This window comes from Grampus griseus, assembly GCF_964374135.1.
Source record: "Grampus griseus genome assembly, chromosome: 4".
Taxonomy (NCBI): Eukaryota; Metazoa; Chordata; class Mammalia; order Artiodactyla; family Delphinidae; genus Grampus; species Grampus griseus.
In genome coordinates, this window is record NC_138997.1 from 48,289,919 (window position 1) to 48,308,233 (window position 18,315).

Below are 18,315 nucleotides of genomic sequence, written 5' to 3' on the forward strand. Positions count from 1 at the left end.
TAAATTATAGTACAGTTTTTTAGTGAAAATTTGAGCAACTATCACAATCAAAGAGAGAGATACATGTACTAATCTGAAACAGTTATGGAGTATTACATTTTTAAAATGGAGATGAAGAAAAGTATGTACAATATGCTTCCATTTGTATAAAAAATAATCTACACTAAGATAAGCTTTATATATGTAGGTTATTTCTGGAAGAAATGAAGAAAAGTATGTACAATATGCTTCCATTTGTATAAAAAATAATCTACACTAAGATAAGCTTTATATATGTAGGTTATTTCTGGAAGAATACACTAGTTGTGCTTTTAGGAGTTGGTGAGAGATAGGTTTACTTTTCCCTATGTTCTCTTTTATATAGGAATGTTTCCATGTACATGTATTACTTTGCAGATAAAAACCATAGTTTTTTTTAAAAAAGAAAGTAATCTGTGGTGGTAATGAAAAGAATATTACTGTGCTACATTAGACATATATCGAGGGCTTCCCTAGTGGCACAGTGGTTAAGAATCCGCCTGCCAATGCAGGGGACATGGGTTCGAGCCCTGGTCCGGGAAGATCCCACATGCCACGGAGCAACTAAGCCCGTGCACCACAACTACTGAGTCTGCACTCTAGAGCTCGTGAGCCACAACTACTGAAGCCCACGTGCCTAGAGCCTGTGCCCATGCACCTCAACGAAGACCCAACGCAGCCAAAACTAAAAAAAATAAAATAAATAAGTTAAAAAAAAAAGACATATATCGAGAACCCCCAGTCATATTGTGGCATGATTTGGTTTAGGAGAAATACAAGGTAAATTCATGGTGATAGAGTTATTTTAATAATGTATATAGGGTATCAGAAATTTGACCATGTTTTGTTATCCTTTTAATTTAAATTCTGTTTAACTCTTTAATGTATGTATGTCACTTATGCTTGGTCCAGGCTATTTTACACTTCTGCTGAAATATAACTTACAGAGTAGAAAAGAGAAAAATAGAGATGTTATAAAGTAATGACTACATTTCACACATTTTGAGAGGTGAAGTTGGTTCAGATTTTGTTTTCCTAGTAGTTTGTTTTTATGTAGGCGGGTGAAATAATTATATTTATGCTGCAACCAATTATTTGTCCTTGTTTTGTTTGAAAATGTGGATTTTGATAAGTCTCGCCCTTCCCTAAATAGAAAAAAATATTTGATGGGAGCAGAACTTCTTTACAAGGAATATTTGATTGAAAAAAAAATGTTTTATGTGGAGGAACAAACATCAACAAAATGTTAAACCATACAAAATAGGGTTGCTTGCTTGTCAACATATTTCTCTGTGTGTGTGTGTGTGTGTGTGTGTGTGTGTGTGTGTGTGTGTGTGTGTTTGGTTTCTTTGCTCCTCGTTCAAAGAAATCAGTGCTGGTCCTAAATAAAATTGTAACTTTCAGAAGATTCCTTTATGCAGTCTTGGTATTTATTAAGCTTCTTCTGTCCTTTTCCCCCACTTTTTATGGGAGGCTTTTCTCTTCACTTTGGACATTTGAATCTTCTTATTGTAGTAAGTATTTTCCTTTATGATTTAAGTCACTTACATCTGTTAGTTTGTATTTGTTTGCGTAACTGTAAGTAGGTTATCATTTATGCTTTAATGCTTTTGCCATAGGTGAAAATTAAAGATTTTGAAATCCATTTTAGGCAAATGGGAAAACAGGTTTTTTTGCCTACAAATTGAGGTTGAACTAGAAGGAAAGTGGCTTACTATTAGGATGTAGGGTTTTATAGCAGATGTATATGAATCTCCTTTCACACACCCTTTTGCCCAAAGTATCCTATGCTGTGGCATAGGTCCTCATATTAACAAAAGAACCAGAAAATAAAATTAAGAATAAATAATTACTTTGCTGTATAACAAAGAATTACAGGGACTTCCCTAGTGGCACAGTGGTTAAGAATCCGCCTGCCAGTGCAGGGGATACGGGTTCAATCCCTGGTCTGTGAAGATCCCACATGCTGTGGAGCAGCGAAGCCCGTGCGCCACAACTACTGAGCCTGTGCTCTAGAGCCCGCGAGCCACAACTACTGAGTCTGCGTGCCACAACTACTGAAGCCCGTGTGCCTAGAGCCCGTGCTCCTCCACAAGAGAAGCCACGGCAGTGAGAAGCCCACCCACCACAATGAAGAGTAGCCCCCATCACTGCAACTAGAGAAAGCCCGCGCTCAACAACGAAAACCCAATGCAGCCAAAAATAAATAAATAAATATATTAAAAAAAAAAGAATTACAGAAATTCTCAAATATAGATTCTGTTTATATTCAACATTTCTAATATCTTATTTCAGTGACCTAAAGATAATAGTCACAGAACACATGTTCTTGTCATCAGAAATAATTCCTAGTGGTAGCAATAATTTAAAAGGGATTAGGATACAAATCTGGATATCAGATGATTCCTTTATTCATGCATTTGTTATTTAATCAACAAATACTTAAGTCCTTGCTCTATGCCAGAGACTGTGCTGGCCCTGGGTATACCTTGGCAAACAGAGCATTGCCTGCTTTCATCAAGCTTGTGATCCGTAAGGGAGAGACATGATAAATGATATATAAATATCTGTAATTCTGTAAGAAAGCCATAATCACATCTTTATTACTAAAAACTTAACAGTATATGTCAGAAAACATAAGGGAAGCACCGTATAATCCTACAACAGGAGGGAAGGAGACAGTGAATGGTTTGATTGACTTGAATCTTAGGGGGCCCGATTTCTTGTCAAAGTTGGAAAGCCTGTTCTTGGCTTATGGGAAATAAGAATGTATGAACATATGAGTTCCTTGAATTCAAATCTACCATTACTTGCTTCTGTTGGAAGAAGGTTTGAGAAACAGAAACTTCGTTGATGACTTCTCCTAATCTAAGGATGAAGCAGTTTATTTGAAGTATGGAACGGATTGAGCTGGAAGGAGGAAAATAGTAGGATCAGTTTTCTGGTTCTTCATAAGCTGTGTCTTAACAATGGACATTATTTTGTTTGAGAACCTCCAAATACCAGACACACTTATATATAAATGAAAGCGCTGTATATGGTCTGAGGGAAAACATTTTTAATATCATTTGTTTTCCATTAATTTCACACATCCTTTGAAGTCAGACCCTTCTGGGTTTGAATCTCAACTCTGCTATATAACTATGTACTGTCTGTGGCTTGATTTTCTCATTCGTAAAATGAGGGTCATATCATCTGGAGGAAGTACAGTAGATGGTTCAGAGGACAGACTCTGGAGTCAAGTACCTGGGTCCATATCTTAGCTTCTTAACTTAATTAGCTTAGTTGCGAGTAAGTTGGGGAAGTTGCTTAACTTCTGTGTACCTCAGTTTCCAGAATGGAGATAATAGTAGCTACCTTTCTTTTAGGATTATTGTGAGATTTAATGAGTTAATATATACAAGGCACTTAAAGTGGTGTATCACATATAGTAAGCACAAGGTAATTATTAATGTTATTATTTTGAATTATTATCACCTAGGGTATTGTGAGGGTTAAATAACATGTTTATTTGAAAAACAATGACTTGTATATTGCCTGACACAGTGAGGATGTCTCCTAAATATCAGAAACTGAGTAGTAGATACTTTATCTCATTTAATCTTCTCATAAACCTGTTTAGAAGAAATTTTATCTGTTTTGTTGACTGTACCCAGGACAGTTTCTGATATACAATAGAAAATCCATTGTTGAGTGAATGTTATCCCTTTTTACAGATAAATAAACTAAGGCCCAAGAGAATTACAAAATCTTTCTACTAAAACATGGCATCACTTTGAGGAGACATTACTGGAAAGGCCATTCATATCATCACTGAGATTTGACCATATGTGAATGGTCTTCCCTGTCGTTTTCCTTTCCTTTAAAAAATTCACTTTCTCTAGTTAGGTTAGGAAAATTTAGACTAGAAGAACTGTTCACCTTAGAGTTATAATTAGATTGGTTAACCTAATTGAGGGATCACTTCAAGTTCAGTTTGTATGGCACTCTCACAAGTACAGGGTTATTTTGTTAATACTGCAGAGCACAAAACATTGTTCCTCTCCCATTGCATTTTGTATATTATATATTATATAAGGAAGAAATTTGACAAAGTAAAAAATTTTACTAAAGTTAGGGTCAATTACAATGATAAATATAAAATTAGCTCTACTGTTACTCACCCGCTTTATTTGCTATTAAATGATCCAGAAACAGTGTTTCTGAATTTCATTCATCTGAAATATTTTAGTCTCTTGTAGTATTTATGATAAGGTGGGGGGGAGGCCATTTCTTTGGTTAGTAAATGAGGTTAAAGACATTCCTAGAAAATGCATATAACTGTGATGTGTTATGGTTTGCTTCAGTGATTGTAAATCTGTTGAATGTTAATCTCATTTCTCTTAGATATTTCCAAACAGATTAGTTTATAGAAAACCAGTTTACCATTAAAAAACTACATTAAATTATTACTTTCGGCACCCTCAAGTCAGCACCTGTAATATATGTGTTACATAATACATATGGCTGATGTAACAAATTCCTGATTTGGTATTACCTTGCATCCTTCTTTGCGTATTTAATACAGCCATTAATCTTACTACAAGGCTTTACTAAGGATAAATTGCTACGTAAACCACTTCAACCTCTTTTGTTCAACCAGGAAGCCAGACGTGTTTAAATAGGTTTTAAAAAAATGTTATTATTTCTTTTTTGAAATTTTAGAGTTTTAAAAATTTGAAATGGTAAAATAAGAGACTTTATTTTGCCTGTTGAAATTACTTGACAGAAGTTTGCTTTGGAATAGAGCTTCTGTATCTTTAAAAAATACACAGTGAGTCACCCCCTGCTCTTTTGGTAGATGCCTGGCTAGTGAACAGCTAAGCTGCTTTAGGCATGTAATAGAACATTCCATTTCCTGTTCCCTTGCTGACACAGAGGAGTGTTCCTGCTGGCAATGATCTAATCATAGTGCAGTAAGAAACATGGCAGTTTGATAAAACATGGTGGAGACAGCGGCTGAAATGGAAGCATATGTTCTAGAAGACATTCTTGAGGTAGGGCTAGGTTTGTAAATGAAATGAAAGTTGAAATCTGAACAAAGAGATCTTATCTGCCGGAATTATTTTACAGATGAATAGATTAGAGGAGAGAGCAAAGAGAGGCAGAGCATAAAAGCAAGATACGGTCAGACCTTATTCTGTGTGAGAATGTGCCAATCTAGTTCACATGATTACTAAAACCTTATTTTGTTTAAACCTAATGTTTTGTAAATTGTAGATATATGTTTGATAGGGGAAAAAAGAAAAAGAAAGGAAGGGCCTCGGACTTAATAAAAAGCCTTGTGCTGGTGGTGACCTTTAGATTAACTCATTAGAAGGTGGGGTCTGCAAAGCAGCTTTGAGTAGGTTTAGTATCATATGTCTTAGAATTCATTTACATATCTAAGCCCAAAACTCTGCTTGCAGTTAACTATTAAAAACAGCTGGTTATTTTAGTTTCTAGGGTAAAATTAAGCATATATATTAATCTAATTGCTTAATTTAGCTGGTACATTCTGCTTCTAGGTTTTTCATGTGACTTCATTATAAAATAAATTATTAAATTAAAAATTAAAAGACTGTAAAATTTAACTAATGCTTGAGAGCTCACAAAAATCTGCATTTTGAGTCATGAGAATTTTAAATTATGTTTTCTTTTTTTTCCTGTTTGTGTCAGTGTTATAGAACCTATTTGCGTATAAATCAGTTCAAGAAAATACATGTCAAAGTGAAACTATAATTGGTTTTGGCCTTGGATGTAATATACCATCAAATATTTGTATTTATAGATATATAGATATTTAAATCCCATTTTCTTATTTTGGGGGTTGTAGGGTTCCCCCCCATTAAAAAAAACTGTCTAATTTTCATGATGGTGAGTGGTATTCCTAATACTTAGACTGTTAAGATAATTCGTTAAATATTTTACTATCTTCAGGAAGAGAATTTGTTAGGGGGAGAGGGCTTGGGAGAATAAGCTGCAAAGGGAAGCTAGGCGGGGTTAACAAGAGAAAAAAGCCTATGCGCATTATAAAGTGCTGCATGATCAATGAGCATTTTCTGGAGTCCCTCAGTGTATGCTTGGAGCTGACGTTGCAGCAAGTCTCATGGTTGTTCTGCAGAATGAAAACTGATTCCATTGTATTATCTAGCTCCTTGCAGACACCTGCCAACATACTCTTTACCCCTCTCCTAAGAGCTATTGTCTGAGTTGAATTCTCTGGTTAATTTCCATTCTTTTCATTCCTTTTTCTTTTTTATATTTTGATAGAATTAGTGAGTCTCCTTAGAAGTGGTATGGTGTATCTTATAAATAGTGATATATACTTTCATCAAGGCACTTCAATAATTAGCAGTGGTCACATGACTATTAGTGGTTCAGATTAAACAAGTCTAATTATAAAGTTCTAGTGGGACATATTTATTTGCTTTTTAAAAATTTTGCTTTGGATTTTAAAAGAAGCGTACCTTATAGATTTCAGTAAATTTATATATTTTCTTTGGTCATTTAAAATTTCAGCATATGACAGATTTTAGAAGTCTTACTTATTTTCTGGGAAAACCCACTTGGGCATAGTTTTATGCCTTAAGTATAGGTTTTTTCTAATACTATCTTAAAAATTGGCTTTTCATTATTCCCACTAAACACAGAAGTGTTTAATGTCATGTTAAGATTTTATGTTGCCTAATTTGTTCATAGTCACTAGTTAGTTACAGAGGTTATTTTACCTCTGTAATTTTTATTGTTTGTCCTAGTTTTCAGTTTCTCTTAATTTGGTTCCTATACACCTGTCGCATTAAACCATACTAAGTGAGTTTTCTCTTTATTTAATATTATTTTATTTAACTGAGTATTTGTCAGTTACTGGCAGACTAGAAGTGAAAATTTTCCAACTAGTAATAAAATATTCTTTTCCAAAATTAAAAGTGCTCATAATGACCTAATGCTAAAAATAAAAGTTTAAAAAGAATAGACTTGCTAACTCTGAAGCTAAATATACCATATTCTAAAGTACCTCATATTGCAAGTGGATAGATATATTTTATACAGTGAACTTTCTAGAAAAAAATTTTTAATGGGTTAGCTCCTTGTGTAAATATCTAATAATGAAGTTCATCTATATGTCACATTGACAATTTTATTATTGTATCTAATATTGAGCCAAACAAACTTCTAATATGTGAAGTTTGTCACCATAATTTTCATCTTTATGACTGTTTATTGAGCATCTGGAATTTTATATAGATTTTTGATTATTTACATTAAACATTGAATTCCTGCTATTTTTTTCTTCTTTGAATGTAACTTGGTCTTTTGAATCTTACATTTTTAAAAGGTGCTTTTATTTAAGTTTTAATAAAAGGAAAACAAAATCAATATCAGTGAATTAGTGCAGATTAATTCTCATAATGCTATGGTTTACCTTTTAAATTGTGATTGTTTATTATATATACCCCTGTGTATTTAACCTCAATTTTTAGATGATCATCAAAATCTTGAGTAAAATACTGTAAGTTTCTAAAACTTATAGTAAAACTGGAAAAGCTTGATTTCAACTTGTATCATTGCTTCTCAGCTCTCCAAGATAATGGATTTAATAGAATAACTTGTTTGTTTTAATTATGCAAATAATCCAGTCAGTAATTTTCTTCTCCAAACCAAAGTAGTCAAAGTGTTTCTGTTCCTTTTGCCCACCTTAACTAATACTCAGGAAAATAGCCAAATACAGATGATGGAAAAGGGCTGGGAGCCTACGTAAATATCTCTTTTTTTGTATTGCTTATGTTATTTTTGCTGATTATAATTTTAGAATTTTGATGTTCTTCCTCTAAGTCATATATAATAATGAATCTTAGTACTCAGAAAGATCAGTAAGAAGAAAAAGTCCTCCAAACTTTTTTTGGAAGGGTATATTCCAAATTTGTGTGACCAAGTGCTGTGTATATAAACCTTAAGTTTATACATAAGCTTTTTAAATATGAAAACATAAAACATATGAAAGTTCATTTCAGAAACTTGATTACTATATATTCTGGTTTCATTGTTTCTATTTGAACCATGTTTAGTGGTTTTTCTATAAGAATTGCTTTAGAAATGAGAAATTTTCAAAAATCTTTTAATTTTAATCAAATTCAAAATACTTTCTTCAGGTTATAGCATTTGATGTATTTTTCCTTTAAAAAAGTAGCAAGTTTTTGAAAATAAAAATATTTACAGGGCTTCCCTGGTGGCGCAGTGGTTGAGAGTCCGCCTGCCTATGCAGGGGACATGGGTTCGTGCCCCGGTCCGGGAGGATCCCACATGCCGCGGAGCAGCTGGGCCCATGAGCCATGGCCGCTGAGCCTGCGCGTCCGGAGCTTGTGCTCCGCAACGGGAGAGGCCGCAACAGTGAGAGGCCCGTGTACCCCAAAAAAAAAAAAATATTTACAGTGTTAAGTATAATAACTCTCATGCCCAATCTTCTTCCTTTGTCAGCTAGCGCCAGTTTCTAGCTTCATCTGTACTTGATTTGACAGGTTGTAATGCATAATCTAAAAGCCTTAAATCTCTATCGTTGTTCCTTAGAAATTCAGTGTTTGAGGATTTGGCTGAACTGTTTAGGGTGTAACTAAATTAAGGGGCAGATTTAAACATATTAAGTAGGTTTATTATGGAACCATTTCTTTCTCTGTATTTATCTTGACATCAGAGGGTTTTTAATAAAATAAGCTTGAAAGAGTCACAGGGACACTATTGTTTCCTTTTGATTTGTCACCATTATGGACTAGTGGTAAATAGTGTATTTTCGTCTAAACAGGGGAAGTCCATTTGCTATTTATCATAAAAATTATTTTTAGTAATGATATAAAATCTCTGTGAAGTAGACTCTTTTGACAGTTACTTCCTATATATCTTTTTAGTCTATAAAATAGATTGGCTTATGTAATGCACATCATTTATATATTTTATCAGTAAGTCTTCCATGGATTTCTAAAGTTCTGTATCTATATAGTTAGTATAATACTGGTGACATTTTTCACTAGGAATAGTTGGAGTTACTCTTAGGACATAAATATAATTTGATCTGGAGACAGAAAAGTTTAGCTAAATATGTAAATTATTTGAATTAATGTAAGTAACATTTTCCATTCATTAAGAGGCTTTGGAAAGATTAGACATTTGGGGCAGATTGAATCTTATAATTTCGCTCCAGCATTGAGCATCTTTAACATGCTAGGCACTTGAAATTCAATGAGCTTATTAGTCCAGCTAACTTTGCTTCATAAAAGTAAAAATTCGGAAGATAGAATGTCTGTCATTGGTATTTAAACATTCTTGGATTCAGGATGTGTATAGATTTGTATTCGAATACTAGTATTTTACTTCATTTGTTCATCTGAATAGTTTGAAACCCATGTTTTTAGCATTCTGAATTTTTTAGTACGCAAATATCTTTCTTTAAGCACCTTTACGTTATCTTTTTTGTGCTTATCTAATTGTTATGCCTATTTATGAATGTCAGGCTGTCTGGAAAGTCCCCTGGATCCCATTTTCATCTTTTTATCTGTAAAGATTTTTCTATTACCAATTCAGTCAGTATGTTGCTATACATAATGTGTATGTATATATGTGTATGTTCATGCAACACACTCACATATATGCTTACATATACTCTGTATACACACATCCATGTTCATGCTACATTATGCTTTATGAATACTCTTATGTATATATGTGTATTTTCATGCAACACACTCAGATATATGCTTACATATACTCTGCATACACACATTCATGTCCCTGCTATATTATGCTTTATGAATACTCTTATTTGAAAGTCGAGTCTATCTTGAACAGAGGGGCAGAAGTTGCAACATTGCTTTCACACACCAACTTTGGGAGAATGCATATAGGAGTAGTAGAAGATGACTAAGAGATACACTTGTGTTAGTTAATAATCCCTCTAAAGAAGACTGATATTTTAGTGGAGTATAAAGGCTTCAAACAGCTTGCAAAAAGATAGTATAACTAGAGGTATGTGAATTAATCTGTTATTACTCTCACATGAGAGTAAAGGCAGGGTCATCCAAATGCCACTGGTCCCACATTAATCCAACATAGTCCAGTGGTTAATGTGGAGGATGCTGTGCAGCTTGCATTAGGAAAAGTCTACATCATGTATTACCTGCATATACATGTAGCAACATTGGCACTTTTCCTGGTTCTGAATTGTTAGGGGCCCTGTTCTGACCCTTGACTGAAGAACTCAGTCTGATGTGAAATGACTTGATCACTACAAACTTGCTGAGTATCAAAGTCCTGCTTAATCATTGGTTCGGTTTTAATATATAGCTTCCAGATTTGCCAAGACAAACGTCTTTCAGGAGGTGTTTGTAAATGTATGTGAGATAACTTTTGGTTTAATGAGTGGTTAGATTAATATTGGCCATTAATATTGGTCTTGGATGGAATCACGCTTCTAACTAACTGGCTATATGTCAATAGATAGGTATATGTTGTACGTAGGATGCCCACATAATTTTATGGTGGCAATAGAAATTGACCACATTAGTTACAATTTGTTGAAAATTTAAGTTATTATACAGAGGGATTGTGTCATTACATGTTAACATAATTTTATAAAAAAAAAACCTGTTATCCAAAAGAAAAACAACTGAGAAGAATGGCCTTATTTTACATTTTTACAAATATCTTTTAAGTCTGGCTTAATAGAAGATAACGGGACTCATATATCTGCTTTTATATTCAGTCTGTTGCAATGCATTATTTTGGAGGAAGTCTAAGAAGAAAATGTCACGTTTATATGAGGGTTAAAAAAGGGGAAGAATATTTTAATAACCCTTCTGATAATTGTGGATATTCTTCTTTGATACCACTCCTAAAACTACTCAAATGGGGGTTTCCTGGAGGTCAGTTGCAGTGTGTAATCTGAAACATTATCAATGAATTTTATGAACTCTGTTCAATTAAAACCCACTGTTTTTTTGTGTGTTTTGAATAGATCTCTTGGTGCATGATTTTGTAGCGCCATACATTGGCAATTGGAAAATACTGATTTACTGACTTCCAAATATTGCTGCATTTTATTCTGCAGTAATAACATTTGCTAATATCATCACCACTGTTGTCCTTAGAAAAGTAAAAAAGTGGGAAGCTGTCACATTCGATGACAGATATGTTTTCCAAAATTGTAATGTATACTTGAAAGCTTATCACTGATGACAAAGAAAGTGAGTTGTTTTCCTTGAAATGATATTGGTGTTCGTGAAAAAAACTATTGGTTTAGCTCACATTTATATGTGTTTTCTTGAGACAACTACAGTACCTTGGTATGCAGCAGAAATGTTTCCCATTTTGTTACACAGAATATTAAAAAGTAATATACTCAAGGTTGAAAATTTAAAAATTAGTAATTTTTACTGCTTCATAATGGAAACTCACCTTTTTTTTTTCTTTCATTTAATTATGAGTGCATGACAGAAGAATATGATGATTCATGATATGGCCATGATTTGTGTAAAGGAAACAGCAGTTCTACCCACCATTACTTTTGTATCATCAGTACAAGTGTCAACACAGTGAAACAGGCAAATAACATTTTAGTACTGTATTATAAAAATAGTTTTAACTTCAGAGACCCTCTGAAAGAGTCTTGAGGATCCCCATGGATCCTGTGGACCATACCTGAATAACTGCTGGTTTAGAATATTGCCCAACCTTACAGTCAGTAATGGCATAAAACTAAGATTTAGATTTAAGTCTATTGATTAAAATGTTTTCTTTTACCATTTTATCAAATTTCTTAATTTATCACATAGTCCCAACTTCTCTCTAATCACTTTGTCACTCTTTCTAGGTTTCTTTTTCCTTCAACTACAATGTAGCAGATTTAAGACATGGGAAACATTTTGTGGAAAAAAATTTAAATACTGCTTTACAATTATAAGCCCTAGATTAGTCATTCAGAATTTATGAAAAAGGATTTTGAGGATTCCCGAGTGAAATAGTGAGTGAAAGAAGCTAGACATAAGTAGAAAGTGGTTTTGCTTGAGGAATAACATTCTGTAAGTAACACTTTTGATTTTGGTAAGGATAATTAAAAACTTGAATGGGTTATAAATTTCATCAAATGTCATATGTTACAATTCTAAATGATTAGGAAAGGACTTTATCAATTATAACTATTTGAATATTCCTATCTTAGCTAGTAGAAACAAGTATATGAAGTATTTGTCAAATTTGAATATTTTTCTTTTTGAAGGTTTTAGACTTCTTTTCTATATTCTGCCACAGGGGCCAGCTGGTTTTCATGCAGTCACAGAAGTTCTTTCTTTGAGACTAGTTCTATTTTATATTGTCTATGAAAATGAAAAATGAGATTAAGATAATATATATCTTGGTTATCCAAAGACTAAGCTGTTTCAAATTCCTTTGCATAGTAGCAAATTAAGTCATTTAAAATCTACTTCATACTTTCCTCTTGTATTTATATGTACTGTGTTTTTGCCACAATTTAATTTTGAAATTGGCACTGAAATCATGTGGTCCCATAGGAAAAGATGGTCAGTTACATCTGCACATCTCTGTCTTTACGCTTCTTAAGTGCTGCAACTCTTCTCCCAAACTCCAAATTCCAAGGGACTGTTGAGATGAGGAACAATGTTGAGCCAGTGTTAAACTGCTTGTTGGTGTTTTCTGCTCTCTGAATTCCTTCTTTAGTCTCAGACCTTTTATCATTTAGCCTCTTTCTCTTAGTTTTGATACCTGCTGCCCACTTTATTTTGATTTCTTATTCCTGCTACAGATGGTCTAGATTCTGCTCTTCTACTTGATGTTTGAATAAGCCTAGCTCCTTGATTACAGACCTTCTCATTTGTTGACCTTCTCCTTTGTCTAACTAGTGTTTATCCTTAACTGGTTTTAACCTTGAATTTGTCCTGTTGCCATTTCCCTAGTCTTTGTCACATGTTCTACATTTGTAATTTATGCACTGTCATCATAAAAAGATCAACATGTATTTGTATGAACTGTTTAAGCAAGTTTGAGAAATACAGTTTCTGAATTCTTATGTTCCATAGGAAATACTGGTTAAGATTTTCCAAAAACTTGTGCTGGTGTTTAAGTGTTCACAGACATTGGAAAGTTTTCCTTTTTATTATTTTGTCACATTTGTACAATATTTGTTATCTTCCCAAAATATCTTTCTCAGTTTCTTTTTCCTGATTTTCTTGGTTTTGTCTATGAAATAAAGTAAATGGTGATAATAGTAGATGGAAAATTGCTTTCTTCTATGAAACTTTATTTATTTAAAAACCAAAATATTAAGATTAAGCTCTATAAATGTCATTTGAAAAAAATCTTGTCAGGTGGATCATCATTCTGTAAATATTTTATGAATTACAAAGAATATATCTTTTATAAAGTGTGATAGGTAAGTGAGAATGCTGAATTATATTGACATTGATTTTTAAGTATTTCTAGAGTATATTTAATAGGCTTCCTTTTTCATTGTCTTGAGCTTATAGTGTATTATATGATTTTCTGTGAATAGTTTTATTCTTGGTGTCTTCCGTGACTTAGCATTGTATCTTGAACACAGTAAATGCTTGTTTCTTTTTTTTTTTTTAAGAAGATGCTGGGGGTAGGAGTTTATTAATTAATTAATTTATTTTTGCTGTGTTGAGTCTTCGTTTCTGTGCCAGGGCTTTCTCTAGTTGTGGCAAGCAGGGACCACTCTTCATCTGGGTGCGCGGGCCTCTCACTATCGCGGCCTCTCTTGTTGCGGAGCACAGGCGCCAGACGTGCAGGCTCAGTAGTTGTGGCTCACAGGCCCAGTTGCTCCGCGGCATGTGGGATCCTCCCAGACCAGGGCTCGAACCCGTGTCCCCTGCATTAGCAGGCAGATTCTCAACCACTGTACCACCAGAGAAGCCCTGTCATTTTAATTTGAGTTATACAATGAAGGAATTACCCTCCTATCTTTTTCTCTTGGGAAGTTCTTTGAACTCTTAGCTTTGGTTAGGTATATACATGGAATGAGGAAGAAGAACTAAAAGTTAATCACATTACTCAAATCAACCCAGGTGATCAGTAGGTTGGAGTTCTAAGACTTAGAGTCTTCGTATATTACTTGAAATAATTTTTTTTTTGTTCTCGTGCTTCTTAATTTCTAAAGTTAAATTGTACCATATAGTTTCTCTAAGATCACTTCTAGATATAAAAGTCTTAACTAGAACTCTTAAGACAGTGGCTTCAGTAACGTCTAAACAAAAAGTTTGAGATGATGGTGTGTATCTCTCATGTAACTATCTTTTATTTGACATTCTTATACCCACCCAACTTTATCTTTACCATACTTAATATGAATTGTTTGCCTTTACATTGTATTCTAATATTCTGTTAGTACTTACATTGTTTACCTGCTACCCTTTTCAACATCTATTCATTATTCAAAGTCCTACTCCTTCCCTAGGGTTTTCTCTCTCTAGCTTTCCTTTCAAGTTGATTGTCTACTACCCTTTTCTGCTCTTAAAAAGTAATGCGAAACTGTGTACATTTAAAATATTTTAATGTCTCTGTAATGTCCTTGGTAAATGTTAAATTCTTTAATATGGATACCTTGGCTCTTTTTAAATTAAAAAAATTACTTCTGTATTTATGTAAAAGATGTTTCATCCCACAAAAGAATTTGAAGTAGCTTATAGAAGTATATATTATAAAAAATAAAAATACAAAAGGCAGAAATAGTAAATGAAGACCAGAGGTAAAAGTAGTACACAGAAAAGCATATACAATATATAATTACTAGACTTAGATTGAATTTACTAGCAACCAGAGCCAAATTAGAAACTTGATGAGTTTTGAGGTTTATGTTATTCATAAACTGCACAACCATACTACATGATCTGGATAACTGATATATTTCGTGCAATTTAGGTCTCAAAAATTTTTTTTCTTTGGGCCCCTGTATTGGAGGAACTGCTTGTTGTAATAAATAACTTCATCATTCCAAAAGTAAACAAGCTTTATATTGTTTCTACAGAATGTAAGCGAAGGGTTTTCTGTTAAAATTCAGTTGGGTTAAAAAAAAATAGTACTGTAGCCTGAGTACTCAGTTTTCTGGTGGTCTGGTTTGTTTCAAGGATAAAATTTAGAACATCCGGAGCAGAGGTTGCAAACTCATGGTTTCTTGGCTATATCAGATTTAGAAATGTATTTTGTATAGCTCACATAATGTTGGCCCACATGATGGCCATTTATTTACATTTTCTTTAATTATCTCATAACTTTTGTGTAGTTTTCACTGTTCAGGCCTTGCAGATGTTCTGTTAAATTTGTCCCTGTAGGGGAGGAAAAACTTCTCTACCCTCTTAGATTCAGTGACTGAGACCTGCAAATTAAACTGATAGCAGATTAGCAGGAGAGAAGATTTATTACACATGCACATGGGGGGGCCTCATAGAAAAGAAGTGAAAACCCAAAGAAGCAGTTAGGCTTGGGAGCTTATATGCCATTTTAACAAAGGGTGATAAATTGTGTCCTGACTAGCCAAAGGAAAAAGAATTTGGGCTTCTAGGGTGGTAAATTGTAGGAAGGTAACTATATGGGAAAACTAATTGGTAGATAAGGATTATTTATTGAAGTTTCTTATGCAGACTTAAGTTGGAGCCATCACCAGTGAAAAGAGTCATCTCCAGTGATTGAATCTTTCTCCTCTTCCTGGTTTGGGAGAGGGCAGGAGGGTATGCTTCACAAAGGGGACATTTGTGTTCTTTTAGGCAGAAAAGGGTAGGGCATAGAGTTCCTTCTGCATCTGCCTCTCAGTTGCCTTCAGTCAAAATAATCCTTATGCCAAAGTGGTATATTTTGGGGTGGCATATTCTAATGTCCTTTATCCCCTAAGTGTTTTATGTTTTGTTAAATTATTGTGAATGATAATTCTTTATATTTTATTTGGCAGTTGCTTATATATAGAAATGCAATGGACATTTGTATATTGACCTTGTATCCTACTGGCTTGCTAAATTCACTAGTTCTACCAGGATTGTTTGATGGTAGGATTTTCTACATACATGGTCACCACTGCAAATTAAGTCAGTTTTTTCTCCCCTATTTTTATGCCTTTAATTTTTTATTTCTTCCTTTATTGCCCTAGGTAGGACCTCCAATAAAATGCTGAATAGAATTGGTGATCTGTGGACAACACTGCCTTGTTCCTGATGTTAGGGGGAAAAGTTTAGTTTTTCCTAATTAAGTATGATGTTATCTATATTCATTTTTTGATTCTCTTATCTGGTTGAGATGTTCCCTTCTATCCCTAGTTTGCTGGGAATTTTTATTATCAAAAATAATATATATATATTTTTTTAGTTGAAGCATTTCAGTTTATTTCACTGAATAAGGTATTTTACATTTATTGATAACTCTCTGCTTTGTTCCAAGTTACTTATGTGGCTTACAAAAATACATATGAAATAAAAGAATCAATGGAGACAAAAAAAAGAGCATGTTAAAATGTAACTATAACACAGTTGACCCTTGAACAACACAGGCTTGAACTGGGCAGGTCCACTTATACATAGATTTTTTTTCAATAAATCCATACTAAAGTATTGATACTACATGATCTGCAGGCAGTTGAACAGTTGGTTCTCAGATGCAGAACTATGGATACAGAGGGCCTACTGTAAGGCTTCTGACTTTCAGCTGCATGGGAGTCAGCACAGCTAACCGCCCCCCGCCCGCCGCCCCACCGTGTTGTTCAAGGGTCAACTGTACTCAAAACATGTACTGTGAGCACCTCTAAGGTGGGTTAGTGAGAGCTGAACTTGGCACCTAGGTTCAAAAGATATTGAATTGTTGGGTGTTCTATCTGTTTCTATTAAGATGATCCTATGATTTTCCTCTTTTATTCTGTTATTGTGTGAATTATATTAATTGACTCTTGGATTTTAAGCCAACTTTGTATTCTTGGGATAAACTTCATTTGGTCATGATGTATGACCCCTTTTGGATATGGCTGGCTTTGGTTTACTAGTATATTATTAAAGATTATTGTTCTTCACAAGGCATAGTGATCTTTAGTTTTCTTTTCTTAAAAAACCTTTGACCATTTTTGTATTAGAGAAATGTTAGCCTCATAAAGTGATTGGAAGTATATCTTTCTCTTCTATTTTCTGAAAGCTTGTTTGAATTGACCAGTGAAGTCATCTATACCTAGTGTTTTATTTGTGGGAAAATTTTTAATGAAAAGGTCAGTTTCTTTGATAGAAATATAGCTGTTTAGCTTTTCATTGTCAGTTTTGATAGTTCTAAGTATTGTAAGAAGTTTGTCTATTTCAATCTAAGTTGTTGAATTAATTGACATAGAGTTGTTCATAACAGTCTTGTACTCTTTAAATGACGGTAAGATCTGTAATAATCTTCCCTCTTTCAATCCTGATATTGATAATTTGCATTTTTAATGTTTCTTCTTTTCTACTGTATCAAAAGCTATAAATTTCCTTTTCATACACTGGTTATACCACACATTTTTATGTGTTGTGTTTTCATTATTACTTAGTTCTAAATGTTTTATAATTTTCCTTGTGATTTCCTCTTTGACTCATTCTTTTCTCAGCTGGGGTTTCATGGGAGAATTACACTTTAATGCTTAAGACATCTCTTTTCTCCTGTGCCTGTATAATGATACTGTTTATATAACATACTTGGGAGAATTGAGAAAATAGTCATTCAAGTCATTTTTGGTCATCTGTGGTTCAGATGAGGAACTATTTTTGAGAACGGTTCTGTGGATTATGTAAAAGTGTTTTATTTCTAAAATGTTGGGGTGTTGTAGGTTTCCAGTTATGTGTGGCCAGAGAATATACTGTACTCTGATTTCAGTTCTTTTAAATGTATTGAAACTTGTTTTATGGTCCAAAATATGGTTCATTTTGGTAAATATTCCATGCATACCTAAAAAGAATATATTCTCTGCAGTTGTTGGGGTGAATGTACCATAAATGTCAATTAGATTATGTTAATTAATAATGTTCAAGTCTTTTATATCCTGACTGATTTTCTGTCTACTTGTCTACCAACTACTAAGACATGAGTTTTGAAATTTTCAACTATTATTATGGAGAGTCTCGTGTTTTCTTTCTGATCTGTCAGTTTTTGCTCCATTATATTTTGGAGATTGGTTATGAGGTACATAAACATTTAGGATTATTATGTCTTCTTGCTAAATTGATCCTTTTATGTAATTAAATGTTCCTCTTTATCTTTGTTAGT

The 18,315-nt window shown here is 33.6% G+C and overlaps 1 protein-coding gene across 8 annotated transcripts in view; it reads left to right on the top strand.

Annotated features, from left to right (window-relative positions):
- Positions 1-4,984: 4,984 nt before the first annotated feature.
- ANKRD17 (ankyrin repeat domain 17) overlaps positions 4,985-18,315 on the top strand; it is a 128,865-nt gene continuing 115,534 nt past the window's right edge. For all 8 annotated transcript variants that reach the window (XM_082653099.1, XM_082653103.1, XM_082653100.1 and 5 more), the window contains exon 1: positions 4,985-5,054. In XM_082653099.1, the coding sequence (XP_082509225.1) occupies positions 5,001-5,054 (54 nt within the window). In that variant the 5' untranslated portion in view covers positions 4,985-5,000. The remainder of the gene's footprint in view (positions 5,055-18,315) is intronic.